At 42.3% G+C, this 20,596-nt stretch overlaps 1 protein-coding gene across 1 annotated transcript in view; it reads right to left on the reverse strand.

The window, feature by feature from the left end:
• The window catches only part of R3HDM2 (R3H domain containing 2), a 150,974-nt gene that overhangs the window by 128,471 nt on the left and 1,907 nt on the right, over positions 1-20,596 (reverse strand). Inside the window, exon 2 of the mRNA XM_053708181.1 lies at positions 14,578-14,637. Coding sequence (XP_053564156.1) covers positions 14,578-14,630 — 53 coding nt within the window. The 5' untranslated portion in view covers positions 14,631-14,637. The remainder of the gene's footprint in view (positions 1-14,577; positions 14,638-20,596) is intronic.

The following is a 20,596-nucleotide window of genomic DNA, read 5'->3' on the forward strand; positions in this document are numbered from 1 at the left end:
TGCCATGCCTCTCAAAAAACAAGTGCGCAACACCGGCGCGAAAATGAGACTCTGCCTATGCTTTGGGAAAGCCCCTAAAGAATAAGGTGTCTAAAACAGTGCCTGCCGATATAAATATATCAAAATACCCAGAATAAATGATTCCTCAAGGCTAAATAAGTGTTAATATCAATCGATTTAGCCCAAAATATGTCTACAGTCTAAATAAGCCCTTGTGAAGCCCTTATTTACAATCGAAATAAACATGGCTTACCGGATCCCATAGGGAAAATGACAGCTTCCAGCATTACATCGTCTTGTTAGAATGTGTCATACCTCAAGCAGCAAAGGACTGCAAACTGTTCCCCCAACTGAAGTTAATGCTCTCAACAGTCCTGTGTGGAACAGCCATGGATTTTAGTTACGGTTGCTAAAATCATTTTCCTCATACAAACAGAATTCTTCATCTCTTTTCTGTTTCTGAGTAAATAGTACGTACCAGCACTATTTGAAAATAACAAACTCTTGATTGAATAATGAAAAACTACAGTTAAACACTAAAAAACTCTAAGCCATCTCCGTGGAGATGTTGCCTGTACAACGGCAAAGAGAATGACTGGGGTAGGCGGAGCCTAGGAGGGATCATGTGACCAGCTTTGCTGGGCTCTTTGCCATTTCCTGTTGGGGAGGAGAATATCCCACAAGTAAGGATGACGCCGTGGACCGGACACACCTATGTTGGAGAAAGTTCTCTCTTTCTATCTTTGCCTTTGAATAGTCAACCCAATTTTTCTCATTAGGCATACTAATATAAGCTTTATACTTATTTTTTAGTTGGTTTGCCAACTGCACATCTATTGCTGTGGTTTTTTTCCTCCATTTGACCATATAGGCCTTTATTTCTCCCCGGAGTACTGCCTTGGCAGCCTCCCAAAATATTTCAATCTTATGATAGTAATTTTTGTTTTCCTCATAGTATAGTTTCCATTTTTTTTATTAAAAACCTATTAAAGTCACTATCCTGGACTAAGAATCTGGGGAAGTAAAAATTATTAACACTGCTCTTCTGCTTCCTAATCCCGTCTATCTCCAAACCAACAATTGCATGATCTGAGATTAGTATATCCTGGATCATAGGAGTAAGGTCAAGTGAAAACATAGCTTCACTTATTAGAAACAGGTCTATCCGAGACATCGCTTTATGTGTCTTCGACTCACATGTAAATGCGCTTATATCTGGGTTTTTTATTCGCCAAATATCAAAAAGATTCAGCTTATTACGAAAAGAGGCGAATAATTTTTCTTCCGCTTTCCTGCCTATCTGGGAATAGCCCTGTCTAATTCTATCCAAAGTTGGACTAGTTGTCATGTTAAAATCCCCGGCAACGATCAGATTTTTATTGATGTATGGAAATAGTTTGACATATATATTTTCCCAGAACACTGGATCTAACTCATTTGGGCCATATATATTACAAATTACTAGATGTGTATTACCATGTTCTACTTCAACTATGATGTATCTCCCCTCTGGATCCTGTATTTGATTAACAATTTTGTACATAAAATTTCTTGCAAATAATATTGCGACCCCTCTCTTGCGATTCGGTCCAGGTGCAGATACTATCTCACCTACCCAATTACATTTAAGTTTGACAATCTCTGCATCTTGCAAATGCGTCTCTTGTATAAGAGCAATATCTGGTTTATTTTTTTTTAGCAACTTTAAAATTTTACTCCTTTTTGCTGGGGAGGTTATTCCCCCAACATTCCATGATAGAATATTAACTATTTTAAACTATAAAACTGAATTAATATCAGAGAGCACAACACAAGGAGAGAGAGAGAAAAAAAAAAAAAAAAAAAAAAAGGAAAACAAAAAACAAAAAAAAACCTGTACAAACAGTAAAAACTCTTTACTCTGCATACCATATCTCTGTACATCTACCTTCATATATTCAATACATTTATAATCAGGAGCAAGTAGAGCCTTTACAGTGGCCCTTATACAGTTGTTATTGCTGTCATGCATTACATAGTTTAGACAGAGCATCGCCTCTCAACCTATAATATCCGCTATAGTGTACTAATAAAATCTTTAGCTTCTTTTGCCGTTTTTAATAACACATTTTCATTATTAACTTTCAGGTAGATTTTAGCTGGATATATAAGCCTTGCCTGTACACCTCTCTGAATTAGGGTTGTGCAGTAAGGGGACATTTCCCTGCGTTTCATTTGTGTTTCCACTGAGTAATCTTGAAATAGAAGTATCCTATTCTGACCTACCATTAGCATATTCTTCTGCTTAAATTGTCTCATTATTATAACCTTCGCTTGGAAATTCAGATATTTTATCATGATAGGTCTTGGTTTAATTGTACTTTCATTGCCCATTTTGAGAGATCCTAATCTATGTGCCCTTTCTACCATGAATAATGAATCTGTAATTTGTAGGCCTAATAACGTTGGCAGTTCTTGTGAGGCAAATTTATTTAAGTCCTGGGGCATAATGGATTCTGGCAAACCTACTAATTTTATGTTATTCCTGCGTGACTCGTATCTTATAGAAGAAAATAGATTATCAATGTTGTGCACAAAGTGAAAGCGAACACTGAATGTCATAGTCTGAAACTGCTACATATTTGTGTGACCTGTGCAGATAGAGGTTTGCACAGATGTACGCAATTAAAGTAAAATGAAACCCAAAACTTTATTTTATGATTAAGACAGAGCTCACCTTTTTAGATAAGCTTCTAATATACTTAAATTGTAAAGTTTGCTTGTTCTCATGGTTTTCTTTGATAAAGGGACCTAGGTAGGTAGTGTTCACATTCAAACACTGCTGCAACCTAGTGCTCTTACAAATATAACAACATTGTTATTCTTGCAAAACTGCTGCCATATATTGCTCTAGACACTTGTACGCTCATGCATGTATCTGCCGGCTTTCAAAAAACATAATTTATGCTTACCTGATAAATTTATTTCTCTTGTAGTGTATCCAGTCCACGGATCATCCATTACTTATGGGATATTCTCCTTCCCAACAGGAAGTTGCAAGAGGATCACCCACAGCAGAGCTGCTATATAGCTCCTCCCCTCACTGCCATATCCAGTCATTCGACCGAAACAAGACGAGAAAGGAGAAACCATAGGGTGCAGTGGTGACTGTAGTTTAATTAAAATTTAGACCTGCCTGAAAAGGACAGGGCGGGCCGTGGACTGGATACACTACAAGAGAAATAAATTTATCAGGTAAGCATAAATTATGTTTTCTCTTGTTAAGTGTATCCAGTCCACGGATCATCCATTACTTATGGGATACCAATACCAAAGCTAAAGTACACGGATGATGGGAGGGACAAGGCAGGATTAAACGGAAGGAACCACTGCCTGAAGAACATTTCTCCCAAAAACAGCCTCCAAAGAAGCAAAAGTATCAAATTTATAAAATTTTGAAAAGGTGTGAAGCGAAGACCAAGTCGCAGCCTTGCAAATCTGTTCAACAGAGGCCTCATTTTTAAAGGCCCAGGTGGAAGCCACAGCTCTAGTAGAATGAGCTGTAATCCTTTCAGGGGGCTGCTGTCCAGCAGTCTCATAGGCTCCGAAGCCAAAAGGAAAAAGAGGTTGCCGAAGCTTTTTGACCTCTCCTCTGTCCAGAGTAAACGACAAACAGGGAAGATGTTTGGCGAAAATCTTTAGTAGCTTGTAAGTAAAACTTCAAGGCACGGACTACGTCCAGATTATGTAAGAGACGTTCCTTCTTCGAAGAAGGATTAGGACACAATGATGGAACAACAATCTCTTGATTGATATTCTTGTTAGAAACCACCTTAGGTAAAAACCCAGATTTGGTATGCAGAACTACCTTATCTGCATGAAAAATCAGATAAGGAGAATCACATTGTAAGGCAGATAGCTCAGAGACTCTTCGAGCCGAGGAAATAGCCATCAAAAACAGAACTTGCCACGGAGGAGCAACAGTTTTAAACACAGGCTTAATTCTAACCAAAGCCTGACAAAAAGCCTGGACGTCTGGAACCTCTGCCAGACGCTTGTGCAAAAGAATAGACAGAGCAGAAATCTGTCCTTTTAAAGAACTAGCTGATAATCCTTTGTCCAAACCCTCTTGGAGAAAGGACAATATCCTAGGAATCCTAACCTTACTCCATGAGTAATTCTTGGATTCTCACCAATAAAGATATTTAAGCCATATCTTATGGTAGATTTTCCTGGTGACAGGCTTTCGTGCCTGTATTAAGGTATCAATGACTGACTCGGAGAAGCCACGCCTTGATAGGATCAAGTGTTCAATCTCAATGCAGTCAGTCTCAGAGAAATTAGATTTGGATGATAGAAAGGACCTTGTATTAGAAGGTCCTGCCTCAGAGGCAGAGTTCATGGTGGAAAGGATGACATGTCCACTAGGTCTGCATACCAGGTCCTGCGTGGCCACGCAGGCGCTATCAGAATCACCGATGCTCTCTCCTACTTGATTTTGGCAATCAGTCGAGGGAGCAGAGGAAACGGTGGAAACACATAAGCCAGGTTGAAGAACCAAGGAGCTGCTAGAGCATCTATCAGCGTCGCTCCCGGGTCCCTGGACCTGGATCCGTAACAAGGAAGCTTGGCGTTCTGGCGAGACGCCATGAGATCCAGTTCTGGTTTGCCCCAACGATGGATCAGTTGAGCAAACACCTCCGGATGGAGTTCCCACTCCCCCGGATGAAAAGTCTGACGACTTAGAAAATCCGCCTCCCAGTTCTCTACGCCTGGGATGTGGATAGCTGACAGATGGCAAGAGTGAGACTCTGCCCAGCGAATTATCTTTGAGACTTCTAACATCGCTAGGGAACTCCTGGTTCCCCCTTGATGGTTGATGAAAGCCACAGTCGTGATGTTGTCCGACTGAAATCTGATGAACCTCAGGGTTGCTAACTGAGGCCAAGCTATATTGAATATTGCTCTTAACTCCAGAATATTTATTGGGAGGAGTTTCTCCTCCTGAGTCCACGATCCCTGAGCCTTCAGGGAGTTCCAGACTGCGCCCCAACCTAGAAGGCTGGCATCTGTTGTTACAATCGTCCAATCTGGCCTGCGAAAGGTCATACCCATGGACAGATGGACCCGAGATAGCCACCAGAGAAGAGAATCTCTGGTCTTTTGATCCAGATTTAGTAGAGGGGACAAATCTGAGTAATCCCCATTCCACTGGCTTAGCATGCATAATTGCAGCGGTCTGAGATGCAGGCGCGCAAATGGCACTATGTCCATTGCCGCTACCATTAAGCCGATTACTTCCATGCACTGAGCCACTGACGGACGTGGAATGGAATGAAGGACACGGCAAGCATTTAGAAGTTTTGATAACCTGGACTCCGTCAGGTAAATTTTCATCTCTACAGAATCTATAAGAGTCCCTAGGAAGGTGACTCTTGTGAGTGGGGATAGAGAACTCTTTTCCACGTTCACTTTCCACCCATGCGACCTCAGAAATGCCAGAACTATCTCTGTATGAGACTTGGCAATTTGAAAGCTTGACGCCTGTATCAGGATGTCGTCTAGATAGATACGGAGCCACCGCAATGCCTCGCGGTCTTAGAACCGCCAGAAGTGAGCCCAGAACCTTTGTAAAGATTCTCGGGGCTGTGGCCAACCCGAAGGGAAGAGCTACAAATTGGTAATGCCTGTCTACAAAGGCAAACCTTAGGAACCGATGATGATCTTTGTGAATCGGTATGTGAAGGTAGGCATCCTTTAAGTCCACTGTGGTCATGTACTGACCCTCTTGGATCATGGGTAGGATGGCCCGAATAGTTTCCAATTTGAATGATGGAACTCTGAGGAATTTGTTTAAGATCTTTAGATCCAAGATTGGTCTGAAGGTTCCCTCTTTCTTGGGAACCACAAACAGATTTGAATAAAACCCCTGTCCCTGTTCCGTCCGCAGAACTGGATGGATCACTCCCATTACTAGGAGGTCTTGCACACAGCTTAGGAATGCCTCTTTCTTTATCTGGTTTGCTGATAACCTTGAAAGATGAAATCTCCCTTGTGGAGGAGAAGCTTTGAAGTCCAGAAGATATCCCTGAGATATGATTTCCAACGCCCAGGGATCCTGAACATCTCTTGCCCACGCCTGGGCGAAGAGAGAAAGTCTGCCCCCCACTAGATCCGTTTCCGGATAGGAGGCCGTTCCTTCATGCTGTCTTGGGGGCAGCAGCAGGTTTTCTGGCCTGCTTACCCTTGTTCCAGAACTGGTTAGGTTTCCAGGCCTGTCTGGAATGAGCAACAGTTCCCTCTTGTTTTGAAGCGGAGGAAGTTGATGCTGCTCCTGCCTTGAAATTTTGAAAGGCACGAAAATTAGACTGTTTGGCCTTTGATTTGGCCCTGTCCTGAGGAAGGGTATGACCCTTGCCTCCAGTAATGTCAGCAATAATTTCCTTCAAGCCAGGCCCGAATAAGGTCTGCCCCTTGAAAGGAATGTTGAGTAACTTAGACTTTGAAGTCACGTCAGCTGACCAGGATTTAAGCCATAGCACCCTACGCGCCTGGATGGCGAATCCGGAATTCTTAGCCGTTAGTTTAGTCAAATGAACAATGGCATCAGAAACAAATGAGTTAGCTAGCTTAATCGTACTAAGCTTGTCAATAATTTCCTCCAATGGAGCTGTATGGATGGCCTCTTCCAGGGCCTCAAACCAGAATGCCGCCGCAGCAGTGACAGGCGCAATGCATGCAAGGGGCTGCAAAATAAAACCTTGTTGAATAAACATTTTCTTAAGGTAACCCTCTAATTTTTTATCCATTGGATCTGAAAAAGCACAACTGTCCTCAACCGGGATAGTGGTACGCTTTGCTAAAGTAGAAACTGCTCCCTCCACCTTAGGGACCGTCTGCCATAAGTCCTGTGTAGTTTTCTAAATATAGGAGGTGGGGAAAAGGGCACACCCGGTCTATCCCACTCCTTGCTAATAATTTCTGTAAGCCTTTTAGGTATAGGAAAAACGTCAGTACACACCGGCACCGCATAGTATCTATCCAGCCTACACAATTTCTCTGGAATTGCAACTGTGTTACAGTCATTCAGAGCAGCTAATACCTCCCCAAGCAATACACGGAGGTTCTCAAGCTTAAATTTAAAATTAGAAATCTCTGTATCAGGTTTCCCCGAGTCAGAGATGTCACCCACAGAATGAAGCTCTCCGTCCTCATGTTCTGCATACTGTGACGCAGTATCAGACATTGCTCTTACAGCATTTGCGCGCTCTGTATCTCTCCTAACCCCAGAGCTATCGCGCTTGCCTCTTAATTCAGGCAATCTAGATAATACCTCTGACAGGGTATTATTCATGATTACAGCCATGTCCTGCAAGGTAATCGCTATGGGCGTCCCTGATGTAATTGGCGCCATATTAGCGTGCGTCCCCTGAGCGGGAGGCGAAGGGTCTGACACGTGGGGAGAGTTAGTCGGCATAACTTCCCCCTCGACAGAACCCTCTGGTGATAATTCTTTTATAGATAAAGACTGATCTTTACTGTTTAAGGTGAAATCAATACATTTAGTACACATTCTCCTATGGGGCTCCACCATGGCTTTCAAACATAATGAACAAGTAGGTTCCTCTGTATCAGACATGTTTAAACAGACTAGCAATGAGACTAGCAAGCTTGGAAAACACTTTAAACAAGTTTACAAGCAATATAAAAAACGTTACTGCGCCTTTAAGAAACACAAATTTTGTCCAAATTTGAAACAACAGTGAAAAAAGGCAGTTACACTAACGAAATTTTTACAGTGTATGTAACAAGTCAGCAGAGAATTGCACCCACTTGCAAATGGATGATTAACCCCTTAATAACAAAAACAGAATAATAAATGACAAAAACGTTTTTTTTTTTTGTTTGTTTGTTTTTTAAACACAGTCACAACAACTGCCACAGTCTACTGTGATTGTTACCCTCCTCAAACACGAATTTGAAGCCTTTTGAGCCCTTCAGAGATGTCCTGTATCATGCAGAGGGAAGCTGAATGTCTGTCAGTATTTTTAGCTGCACAGAAAAGCACTAAAATAGGCCCTTCCCACTCATATTGCAACAGTGGAAAGCTTCAGGAAACTGTTTCTAGGAAAAAATCAAGCCAGCCATGTGGAAAAAACTAGGCCCCAATAAGTTTTATCACCAAACATATATAAAAAACGATTAAACATGCCAGCAAACGTTTTAAAATACACTTTTATAAGAGTATGTATCTCTATTAATAAGCCTGATACCAGTCGCTATCACTGCATTTAAGGCTTTACTTACATTACTTCGGTATCAGCAGCATTTTCTAGCAAATTCCATCCCTAGAAAAATATTTTAACTGCACATACCTTATTGCAGGAAAACCTGCACGCTATTCCCCCTCTGAAGTTACCTCACTCCTCAGAATATGTGAGAACAGCAAAGGATCTTAGTTATTTCTGCTAAGATCAAAGAAAACGCAGGCAGATTCTTCTTCCAAATACTGCCTGAGATAAACAGTACACTCCGGTACCATTTAAAAATAACAAACTAAGTCTAAAACACCACAGTCCTCTTACGACCTCCATCTTAGTTGAGAGTTGCAAGAGAATGACTGGATATGGCAGTGAGGGGAGGAGCTATATAGCAGCTCTGCTGTGGGTGATCCTCTTGCAACTTCCTGTTGGGAAGGAGAATATCCCATAAGTAATGGATGATCCGTGGACTGGATACACTTAACAAGAGAAAAAGAATACGATGAGAACAAAATAAATTTGATAAATTTAATCATGAAAGAACAAGTGTGGGTATCATGTTCCTGTAAGGTACTGTAAAAATAGAGAAGCACTATACTCCTTTCTACTCTGGTACAATACCAAGCGTCTTATACCAGAAGCTAAAAACAAACAAAGAGGAGTAACAGTACATTTCTAGCAAGAAAACATAATTTATGCTTACCTGATAAATTTATTTCTCTTGTGATGTATCGAGTCCACGGATTCATCCTTACTTGTGGGATACCAATACCAAAGCTTTAGGACACGGATGAAGGGAGGGACAAGACAGGGACCTTAAATGGAAGGCACCACTGCTTGTAGAACCTTTCTCCCAAAAATAGCCTCCGAAGAAGCAAAAGTATCGAATTTGTAAAATTTGGAGAAAGTATGAAGCGAAGACCAAGTCGCCGCTTTACAAATCTGTTCAACAGAAGCCTCATTTTTAAAAGCCCATGTGGAAGCCACAGCTCTAGTAGAATGAGCAGTAATTCTTTCAGGAGGCTGCTGTCCAGCAGTCTCATAGGCCAAACGGATGATGATTTTCAGCCAAAAGGAAAGAGAGGTAGCCGTAGCCCTTTGACCTCTCCGTTTACCAGAATAAACAACAAACAATGAAGATGTTTGACGGAAATCTTTAGTTGCTTGTAAGTAGAACTTTAAAGCATGAACCACATCAAGATTGTGTAACAGACGTTCCTTCTTTGATGAAGGATTAGGACACAGAGAAGGAACAACAATCTGTTGATTGATATTCTTATTAGAAACAACCTTAGGAAGAAACCCAGGTTTGGTACGCAAAACCACCTTATCTGCATGGAAAACAAGGTAAGGGGAATCACATTGTAAAGCAGATAGCTCAGAAACTCTTCGAGCTGAAGAGATAGCTACTAAAAACAAAACTTTCCAAGATAGAAGCTTAATATCTATGGAATGCATAGGTTCAAACGGAACCCCTTGAAGAACTTTAAGAACTAAGTTTAGGCTCCATGGCGGAGCAACAGGTTTAAATACAGGCTTGATTCTGACCAAAGCCTGACTAAATGCTTGAACGTCTGGGACATCTGCCAGACGTTTGTGTAGTAGAATAGACAAAGCAGTTATTTGTCCTTTTAGGGAACTAGCTCATAATCCCTTCTCCAAACCTTCTTGGAGAAAAGACAATATTCTAGGAATCCTAATCTTACTCCACGAGTAACCTTTGGATTCACACCAATAAAGATATTTGCGCCAAATCTTATGATAGATCTTCCTGGTGACAGGCTTTCTAGCCTGAATCAGGATCTCAATGACCGACTCAGAGAAACCACGCTTTAATAGAATCAGGCGTTCAATCTCCAAGCAGTCAGACGCAGAGAAATTAGATTTGGATGCATGAACGGACCTTGGATTAGAAGGTCCCGCCTCATTGGCAGAGTCCACGGTGGAACCGAGGACATGTCTACTAGGTCTGCATACCAAGTCCTGCGTGGCCACGCAGGTGCTATCAGAATCAACAAAACTCTCTCCTGCTTGATTCTGGCAACCAGACGTGGGAGGAGAGGAAACGGTGGAAATACATAGGCCAGATTGAAGGACCATGGCTCTGCTAGAGCATCTATCAGTACCGCCTTGGGATCACGGGACCTGGACCCGTAACAAGGAAGTTTGGCATTCTGACGGGACGCCATCAGATCCAATTTTGGTGTGCCTCATAGCTGAATCAGCTGGGCAAATACCTATGGTTGGAGTTCCCACTCCCCCGGATGAAAAGTCTGACTACTTATGAAATCTGCCTCCCAGTTCTCTACTCCTGGGATCTGGATTGCTGAGAGATAAGAGTGATCCTCTGCCCATCGAATTATTTTGGTTACCTCCATCATCGCTAGAGAACTCCTTGTTCCTCCTTGATGATTGATATAAGCTACAGTCGTGATGTTGTCCGACTGAAACATGATGGATTTGGCCGCAGCAAGCTGAGGCCACGCCTGAAGCGCATTGAATATCGCTCTCAGTTCTAGAATGTTTATCGGAAGAAGAGATTCCTCCCGAGATCATAAGCCCTGTGCTTTCAGGGAGTTCCAGACTGCACCCCAGCCTAGCAGGATGGCATCTGTCGTTACAATGAGCAACTCTGGCCTGCGGAAATTCATTCCCTGAGACAGGTGGTCCTGAGACAACCACCAGAGAAGAGAATCTCTGGTCTCCTGGTCCAGATGCAGTTGAGGAGATAAATCTGCATATCCCCATTCCACTGTTTGAGCATGCATAGTTGCAGTGGTCTGAGGTGTAGGCGGGCAAAAGGAACTATGTCCATTGCCGCTACCATGAGTCCGATTACCTCCATACACTGAGCCACTGATGGCCGAGTAATGGAATGAAGAGCTCGGCAAGTGGTTAAGAGTTTTGATTTTCTGACCTCCGTCGGAAATATTTTCATTTCTACCGTGTCTATCAGAGTCCCTAGAAAGAAAACGCTTGTAAGAGGGAAAAGAGAACTCTGTTTTATGTTCACCTTCCACCCGTGAGATCTCAGAAAAGCCAACACGATGTCTGTGTGAGATTGGCTAGCTGGAAAGTCGACACCTGAATTAAGATGTTGTCTAGATAAGGCGCCACTGCTATGCCACGTGGTCGTAGAACCGACAGAAGGGACCCTAGAACCTTTGTGAAAATTCTGGGAGCTGTGGCCAACCCTCCAGGATCAGAGGTAGAATAGTCAGAATAATCTCCATATTGAATGATGGAACTTTGAGGAACTTGTTTAGAATTTTGAGATCCAAGATTGGTCTGAAAGTTCCCTCTCTTTTGAGAACCACAAACAGGTTTGAGTAAAACCCTAGCCCCTGTTCCTCTTTTGGGACTGGGCGGATCACCCCCATGGTATGTAGGTCTTCTACACAGCGTAAGAACTCCTCTCTCTTTGTCTGGTTTACAGACAATAGAGAAATGTGAAATCTCCCCCTTGGAAGGGAGTCTTTGAATTCCAGAAGATATCCCTGGGACACAATTTCTAAAGCCCAGGGATCGTGAATATCTCTTGCCCAAGCCTGAGTGAAGAGAGAGAGTCTGCCCCTACTAGATCCGGTCCCGGATTGGGGGCTACCCCTTCATGCTGTCTTAGAGGCAGCTGCAGGCTTCTTGGCCTGTTTACCCTTGTTCCAAGCCTGGTTAGGTCTCCAGACTGACTTGGATTGGGCAAAATTCCCCTCTTGCTTTGCAGCAGAGGAAGCTGAAGCGGGACCACTCTTAAAGTTCCGAAAGGAACGCAAATTATTTTGTTTGGTCCTCATCTTATTTGATCTATCCTGAGGGAGGGCATGACCTTTCCCTCCAGTGATGTCTGAAATAATCTCTTTCAGTTCAGGCCCGAACAGGGTCTTTCCTTTGAAAGGGATGTTCAAAAGTTTAGATTTAGATGACACATCAGCAGACCAGAACTTAAGCCATAACGCCCTACGTGCTAAAATGGCAAAACCTGAATTCTTTGCCGCTAATTTAGCCAGTTGAAATGCGGCATCTGTAATAAAAGAATTAGCCAACTTAAGGGCCTTAATTCTGTCCATAATCTCCTCTAATGGAGTCTCCATCTGAAGAGCCTCTTCTAGAGCTTCAAACCAGAAAGCAGCTGCAGTAGTTACAGGAACAATGCACGCAATACGTTGGAGAGAAAAACCTTGATGAACAAAAATTTTCTTCAGGAGACCCTCTAATTTTTTATCCATAGGATCTTTGAAAGCACAACTGTCTTCGATAGGTATAGTTGTACGCTTAGACATAGTAGAAATAGCTCCCTCCACCTTAGGAACTGTCTGCCACGAGTCCCGCATGGTGTCAGATATGGGAAACATTTTCTTAAAAACAGGAGGGGGAGTGAACGGAATACCTGGTCTATCCCACTCCATAGCAATAATATTCACAATCCTCTTAGGGACTGGAAAAACATTAGTGTAAACAGGAACCTCTAAGTATTTATCCATTTTACACAATTTCTCTGGAACCACTATAGGATCACAATCATCTAGAGTGGCTAATACCTCCCTGAGCAATAAGCGGAGGTGTTCAAGCTTAAATTTAAAGGCCGTCATATCAGAATTTGTCTGAGGAAGCGTATTTCCTGAATCAGAAATTTCTCCCTCAGATAACAAATCCCTCACCCCTACTTCAGAGCATTGTGAGGGCATATCAGATACGGCTACTAAAGCGTCAGACGGCTCAGCATTTTTCCTTAACCCAGAGCTGTCCCGCTTTTCTTGTAAACCAGGCAGTTTGGATAAAACCTCTGTAAGGGTTGTATTCATAACTGTGGCCATGTCTTGTAAAGTAAATTAATTCAACGCACTAGAGGTACTTGGCGTCACTTGTGCGGGCGTTACTGGTTGTGACACTTCAAGAGAGCTAGATGGCGAACCCTCATTTACTTCTGACTGAGAATCATCTATTGCTCTATTTTTAAGTGCTAATATATGTTCTTTATAGTTTATAGAAATATCAGTACAATTGGGACACATTCTAAGAGGGGGTTCCACAATGGCTTCCAAACATATTGAACAAGGATTCTCCTTGGTGTCAGACATGTTAAACAGGCTAGTAATGTAACAAGCAAGCTGGGAAAACAATGCAAACAAAGTAAATAACACTTAGAAATAAAACGGTACTGTGCCTTTAAGAGAAAAAAAAAAAAAAAAGCTGCACAAATTCTGCAAAACAGTGTAAAAAAAGCAGTAAACTTAACGAAATTTTTACAGTAGTATCATACAGCCTTAGTAACTTTGCACAGCTATGCAAATAAACAATTAACCCCTTAATGGCAAAACCGGATTGAAAAAACTTCAAAACCGGTAAAAAAGACTTTCAGCACCTTGCCACAGCTCTGCTGTGGCGCCTAACTGCCCTTCAGAACGATTTGTGGGGGGAAAAAACTTTTTACAGCCCTCAAACACAGCAGGAAACTCTGGAGAAGCAGTTAGATGTCTCTGAGGGAAAAAAAATGTGCAACTGAGGCGCGAAAATAGGCCCCTCCCACCTCACTCGATGTTTGGGGCCTATCAGAAAAACACCAGAGTGTCTCTAAATTAACCATGTGGGTTAAAAACCCCTAAAACAAGCCACAATGACCCCTTTAGTTATAATAGCATCATTTACTGAATAAACAAAAACGTTTTTTCCTAGCAGTGTCACCAGTAACTAATGAGTCCTTCATGTAAGCTGAATTTCCTATCCAAGTGTCTGAATACAGCTTACCCTTCCCTCATGGGGAAATTGCCAGCCTTTTCTAGAATTAACACAGTCTTTCTAGAAAAATATAGACTGAACATACCTCATATGCAGCTTAGCATGCAAACCGTTCCCCCAACTGAAGATTTCCTGTACTCTTCAGCCCTTGTGAGAACAGCAGTGGATCTTAGTTACAAAGTGCTAAGATCATCATCTTCCTTGCAGAAATCTTCATCCCTTTTCTGCCAGGGAGTAAATAGTACACACCGGTACCATTTAAAATATCAAACTTTTGCTTGAGAAATAAAAAACTAACATTTTTGATACCACACTCGCTCTGCCCTTCCTAGTACTTAGAGTAGGCAAAGAGAATGACTGGGGGGTGGAGCAATATAGACCGCTCTGCTGTGGGTGCTCTCTTTGCCACTTCCTGTAGGGAAGGAGAATATCCCACAAGTAAGGATGAATCTGTGGACTCAATACATCTTACAAGAGAAACAGAGGTTATTACTCTTTTTTTATTTATTGTATTACATTCGCATTTTCATAAGGTGCAATTGAAATAAAAAAACACAATTGAACATGTCCTTGAATCTTAATAATTCTTCTTGATGGCCCTTACCTATTGTCATTGATAAAGTCGAGAATTTCTTGTTCTAATTTTAGCAGCATCATTCTATCTCTAAAGAAAAAGAAATACAGAAAAGGGATTATTGAGAAAGCAACAATCATATTAAAACTGCTGTAAAAACAAAATGTATGCTTACCTGATAAATTTCCTTCTTTACGGACATGGAGAGCCCACAACGTCATTCAAATTACTAGTGGGATATTAGACTCATGGCCAGCAGGAGGCGGCAAACAGCACCCCAGCAAAGCTGTTAAGTGAAACTTACCTTACCCATAATCCCCAGTCATTCTCTTTGACTCTGCCAATGGAGAATGTGCGAAGTTGGTGTCTGAAGATATTTATTCTTTTTACGGGTACTCTTCCAAGCAAGCAAGGATTGGGGTCTAGCTGTGTTCATGTCAATCTACTTTGCTTCCCCTTCGGATTACAGAACTCCTTGTTCCTCCTTGATGATTGATATAGGCTACAATCGTGATGTTGTCCGACTGAAACCTGATTAATTTGGCCGCAGCAAGCTGAGGCCACGCCTGAAGCGCATTGAATATCGCTCTCAGTTCTAGAATATTTATCGGGAGAAGAGATTCCTCCCGAGACCATAAGCCCTGTGCTTTCAGGGAGTTACAGACTGCATGCCAGCCAAGCAGGCTGGTATCTGTCGTTACAATGAGCCACTCTGGCCTGCGGAAACACATTCCCTGAGAAAGGTGGTGCTGAGACAACCACCAGAGAAGAGAATCTCTGGTCCAGATGCAGTTGAGGAGACAAATCTGCATAATCCCCATTCCACTGTTTGAGCATGCATAGATGTAGTGGTCTGAGGTGTAGGCGGGCAAAAGGAACTATGTCCATTGCCGCTACCATGAGTCCGATTACCTCCATATACTGAGCCACTGATGGCCGAGGAATGGAATGAATAGCTCGGCAAGTGGTTAAGAGCTTTGATTTTCTGACCACCAGCAGAAATATTTTCATTTCTACTGAGTCTATCAGAGTCCCTAGGAAGGTAACTCTTATGAGATGGAAGAGAGAACTCTTTTTTTATGTTCACTGTCCACCCGTGAGATCTCAGAAAAGCCAACACAATGTCCGTGTGAGACTTGGATAGCTGGAGAGTTGACGCCTGAAATAAGAAGTCGTCTAGATAAGGCGCCACTGCTATGCCCCGTGGTCGTAGAACCACCAGAAGGGACCCTAGCACCCTTGTGAAAATTCTGTGAATAGGGATGTGTAGATACACATCCTTTAAGTCCACGGTGGTCATATATTGACCCTCCTGGATCAGAGGTAGAATAGACCGAATAGTCTCCATCATGAATGATGGAACTTTGAGGAACTTGTTTAGAATGTTGAGATCCAAGATTGATCTGAAAGTTCCCTCTTTTTTGGAAACCACAAACAGGTTTGAGTAAAAACCTAGCCCCTGTTCCTCTTTTGGGACTGGGCGGATCACCCCCATGGTATGTAGGTCTTCTACACAGCGTAAGAACGCCTCTCTCTTTGTTTACAGACAATCGAGAAATGTGAAAAGTCCCCCTTGGAAGAGAGCCTTTGAATTCCAGAAAATATCCCTGGGACACAATTTCTAAAACCGAGGGATCGTGAACATCTCTTGCCCAAGCCTGAGCGAAGAGAGAGAGAGTCTGCCCCCTACTAGATCCGGTCCTGGGACACATTCTAAGAGGGGGTACCACAATGGCTTCCAAACATATTGAACAAGTATTTTCCTTGGTGTCAGACATAATAAACAGGCTAGTAATGTAACAAGCAAGCTTGGAAAACACTGTAATCCAAGTAAATAACACTTACAAATAAATTGGTACTGTGCCTTTAAGAGAAAAAAAGCTGCACAAATTCTGCAAAACAGTGTAAAAAAGCAGTAAACATAACAAAATTTTTACAGTAGTATCATATAGCCTTAGTAACTTTACACAGCTATGCACATAAACAATTAACCCCTTAATGGCAAAACCAGATTGAAAAAACATCAAAACCAGTAAAAAAGACTTTCAGCACTTTGCCACAGTTCTGCTGTGGCTCCTACCTGCCCTTCAGAACAATTTGTGGGGGAAAAAACTTCTTTTACAGCCCTCAAACACTGCAGGAACCTCTGGAGAAGCAGTTAGAAGTCTCAGAGGAAAAGAAACTGCACAACTGAGGCAAGAAAATAGCCCCCCCCCCCACCTCACTCAATGTTTTGAGGCCTAACAGACAAACACTAGAGTGTCTCTAAATTAACCATGTGGGTTAGAAAACAAAAAACATAATTTATGCTTACCTGATAAATTTATTTCTCTTGTAGTGTATCCAGTCCACGGATCATCCATTACTTATGGGATATTCTCCTTCCCAACAGGAAGTTGCAAGAGGATCACCCACAGCAGAGCTGCTATATAGCTCCTCCCCTAACTGTCATATCCAGTCATTCGACCGAAACAAGACGAGAAAGGAGAAACCATAGGGTGCAGTGGTGACTGTAGTTGAATTAAAATTTAGACCTGCCTTGAAAGGACAGGGCGGGCCGTGGACTGGATACACTACAAGAGAAATAAATTTATCAGGTAAGCATAAATTATGTTTTCTCTTGTTAAGTGTATCCAGTCCACGGATCATCCATTACTTATGGGATACCAATACCAAAGCTAAAGTACACGGATGATGGGAGGGACAAGGCAGGATTAAACGGAAGGAACCACTGCCTGAAGAACCTTTCTCCCAAAAACAGCCTCCGAAGAAGCAAAAGTATCAAATTTGTAAAATGTTGAAAAGGTGTGAAGCGAAGACCAAGTCGCAGCCTTGCAAATCTGTTCAACAGAGGCCTCATTTTAAAAGGCCCAGGTGGAAGCCACAGCTCTAGTAGAATGAGCTGTAATCCTTTCAGGGGGCTGCTGTCCAGAAGTCTCATAGGCTAAGCGAATTATATCCGAAGCCAAAAGGAAAGAGAGGTTGCCGAAGCTTTTTGACCTCTCCTCTGTCCAGAGTAAACGACAAACAGGGAAGATGTTTGGCGAAAATCTTTAGTAGCTTGTAAGTAAAACTTCAAGGCACGGACTATGTACAGATTATGTAAGAGACGTTCCTTCTTCGAAGAAGGATTAGGACACAATGATGGAACAACAATCTCTTGATTGATATTCTTGTTAGAAACCACCTTAGGTAAAAACCCAGATTTGGTATGCAGAACTACCTTATCTGCATGAAAAATCAGATAAGGAGAATCACAAATGCTTAGATGAACATAAAAAACAATTATAACTTGAGCACTCACCGATCCAGCACCGATCCAGCAGAAACTGTGCCATGTGTCTGAACAGCCACAAAAACCAAACTAACCCGACAGGACCAGCCTGTACTCAGGGTCCTAACCAGCAAGCTGCATGAATTCTCATAGGGGAAAAAAAGGAAAACAGACATTATTAAACATAGGACTAACATGTCCAAACAACTTCCGAAGAAGTAACAAAGAGTATCGATCCCAGATGGTTCCCGAAGGAAGCAAACACAAAGAAAAGACATCCCATCGGATACAAAATAAAATACAAGGCAGTTCTAAGGTTAACGCCCAAAAGACACAGGTCTCCCCGCAAGACCAGCCAAACTGAGCCCTATCTTACAAAAAAACCACATGTCTAATGAGGTGCACTATTCTCATTATTAGACTGAAAGTTCCAATATCTGTTAACGATAGGGTCATTCAATAACTGAAAAAGATGTCTAAGCAACACGCAAAGGCATGCAATCCTGTAATGAAAGGCACAACACTCCAGAACAGCTACACATGCTGGGAACTGTAGAGGCCCACCCCAAGGTGGAAGACCCGGGACAATAGGGCACGAGCACAATCTCAAATGAACGTCTGGACTCTGCAGACGGACCATCGCTAACAATATCTGGAAGCGAAAACATGCTGCAACCTCTGGGGGGGGAACATGCCACCCCGCATGGAGGAACCAAAAACTGGGTTACGAGCATGTGTAGAAGAATGAATTGGTAAGAAACTCGTTTCTGGGAGTACGGGGTCCCCAGAGACAGATGGCTCAACAGTCCCCCTGATTCCCCGAGCCAAAGGAACCAGGCGCTCTCATATGGCATACAGAACAAAACTGGTCGACATGTGTCAACGAGGCCAATCCGAAGTCATCACCGGACACAGAATGTGAATCTGAAATTAAAATAGTCTCTGTATCAGAATCTGAAACGAGCACAGTCTCAGCATCAGAATCCTTCATAACGGGATAGAGGAAATATCAATATAGATAGAGGAAATATCAATATAAAAACGGCACCTGACACCCACAATGGCTGGGGCACTCACCACCTCCTATAACCAGACCCCTGCGGACTAGAATATCTCCTTCACCAAACGGTCAGGAATGCGGAAATGGGGAACGGAGCGTAACCACGCCCGAACACAAGGTGAATCGTACAGTCCAAAAAAGCGTGCCCAACCAAAAGGCTGTGTCACTTCCAAAGGCCTCAAAGTTCCAACCACGAGCCCATACACATCACACATAAGCAGGTTGAATCACAAACATTATAAACCCCTGTTCAATAACCCCCCTCAGGAGATATTAACCCTCGATTCCAAGATACTAACAGAGACTCACTGAGAACCGTATGTCATATAGTTAGACCCGCAAAGGTGGTAGCCTCTCGGGAAAACATTCACATTAAAGTACATTGACGATAAAGTAAAATGAAACGATCTTACTGGAATCTACGCCGTGGAACAGGAACACGGCTTTTCAAGTGTAATGAATAGTGGCATCGCCTCCGCCATAGACTTGAGAGAAGAAAGCAGGCAGCAGAGCGAAGTTCGACAGCGCCGATTGCTTGAGGAGTTAATATAACTCGGGATGGTTTCGCAGAAAGACTCTCCCTGCATCTCTGGACTCTAACTTTCATCCAAGCCCTCACTGAGAGACTGACAGGACTACTTAAAACTTCTGTCCCATGCCGAAGAGTACTACCCTCCATAAGAGACAAAAAACAAATATTAAAGACACTTCTTTGCCATCCTCCTGGGACGAAAGGCAAAGAATGACTGGGGGATGAGGGGAGTGGGAGGAATATTTAAGCCTTTGGCTGGGTTGTCTTTGCCTCCTCCTGGTGGCCAGGTTCTTATTTGCCAATAGTAATGAATGCAGCTGTGGACTCTTTCCATTTAAGAAGAAAGAGAGAGAGAAGAAGAGAGAAGAAGAGAGAAGAAGAGAGAAGAAGAGAGAAGAAGAGAGAAGAAGAGAGAAGAAGAGAGAAGAAGAGAGAAGAAGAGAGAAGAAGAGAGAAGAAGAGAGAAGAAGAGAGAAGAAGAGAGAAGAAGAGAGAAGAAGAGAGGAGAGAGAGAGAGAAAACACACTTATCTTCCCATTAGTGCCAAACACTACATTTAAAAAGAAAACCAAATTTTAATGAGTTAATAAAAAAATATAAATTCTTTATTGAAACCCAATTAGAAACATAAAGAACAGGATAAAAAAGAATATATATGAGATCTCAGATGAGATGAAATTCACTTTATCATCTGTAATTCCACTACAGATCCACTACAGATCCCCTATATAAAACTTAAAAATAAGGGGACCTATACACACGTGGAGATGGTAAGACTTCTCGATCAACATTAATCAAAGGCAACCTCCTGCTGCAAACATTCAGGATAAACCCCTTTCACAGAATTCTGGCTAATTGCCCTAATTCTAATTCAATGCTCATCTATGATGTAGCTATAAAGTCAGTGCTATAATTCAATAATGTTGCCAAATAAAAAAATAAAAACAATCAACGCATCAAAGCACGCTCTTTGTATTAAGCAAGGATTCATATATCACTCTATGCACGGTTATAGACAAATCTCTACTCCTAATTTTTCAAGGCTCATTATCCTCAGGGATAGTACCCCAGGACAAGTGTAAAGCTGATGATGTGCCACTCTTTAAAAAGGAAAGCAGGGCTGATCCAGGCAAACTAGAGACCATTTAGTCTGACATCAATAGTGGAGAAGATACTTGAAGGG

This window comes from Bombina bombina, chromosome 3 (genome assembly GCF_027579735.1).
Source record: "Bombina bombina isolate aBomBom1 chromosome 3, aBomBom1.pri, whole genome shotgun sequence".
In the NCBI taxonomy this organism is placed as follows: domain Eukaryota; kingdom Metazoa; phylum Chordata; class Amphibia; order Anura; family Bombinatoridae; genus Bombina; species Bombina bombina.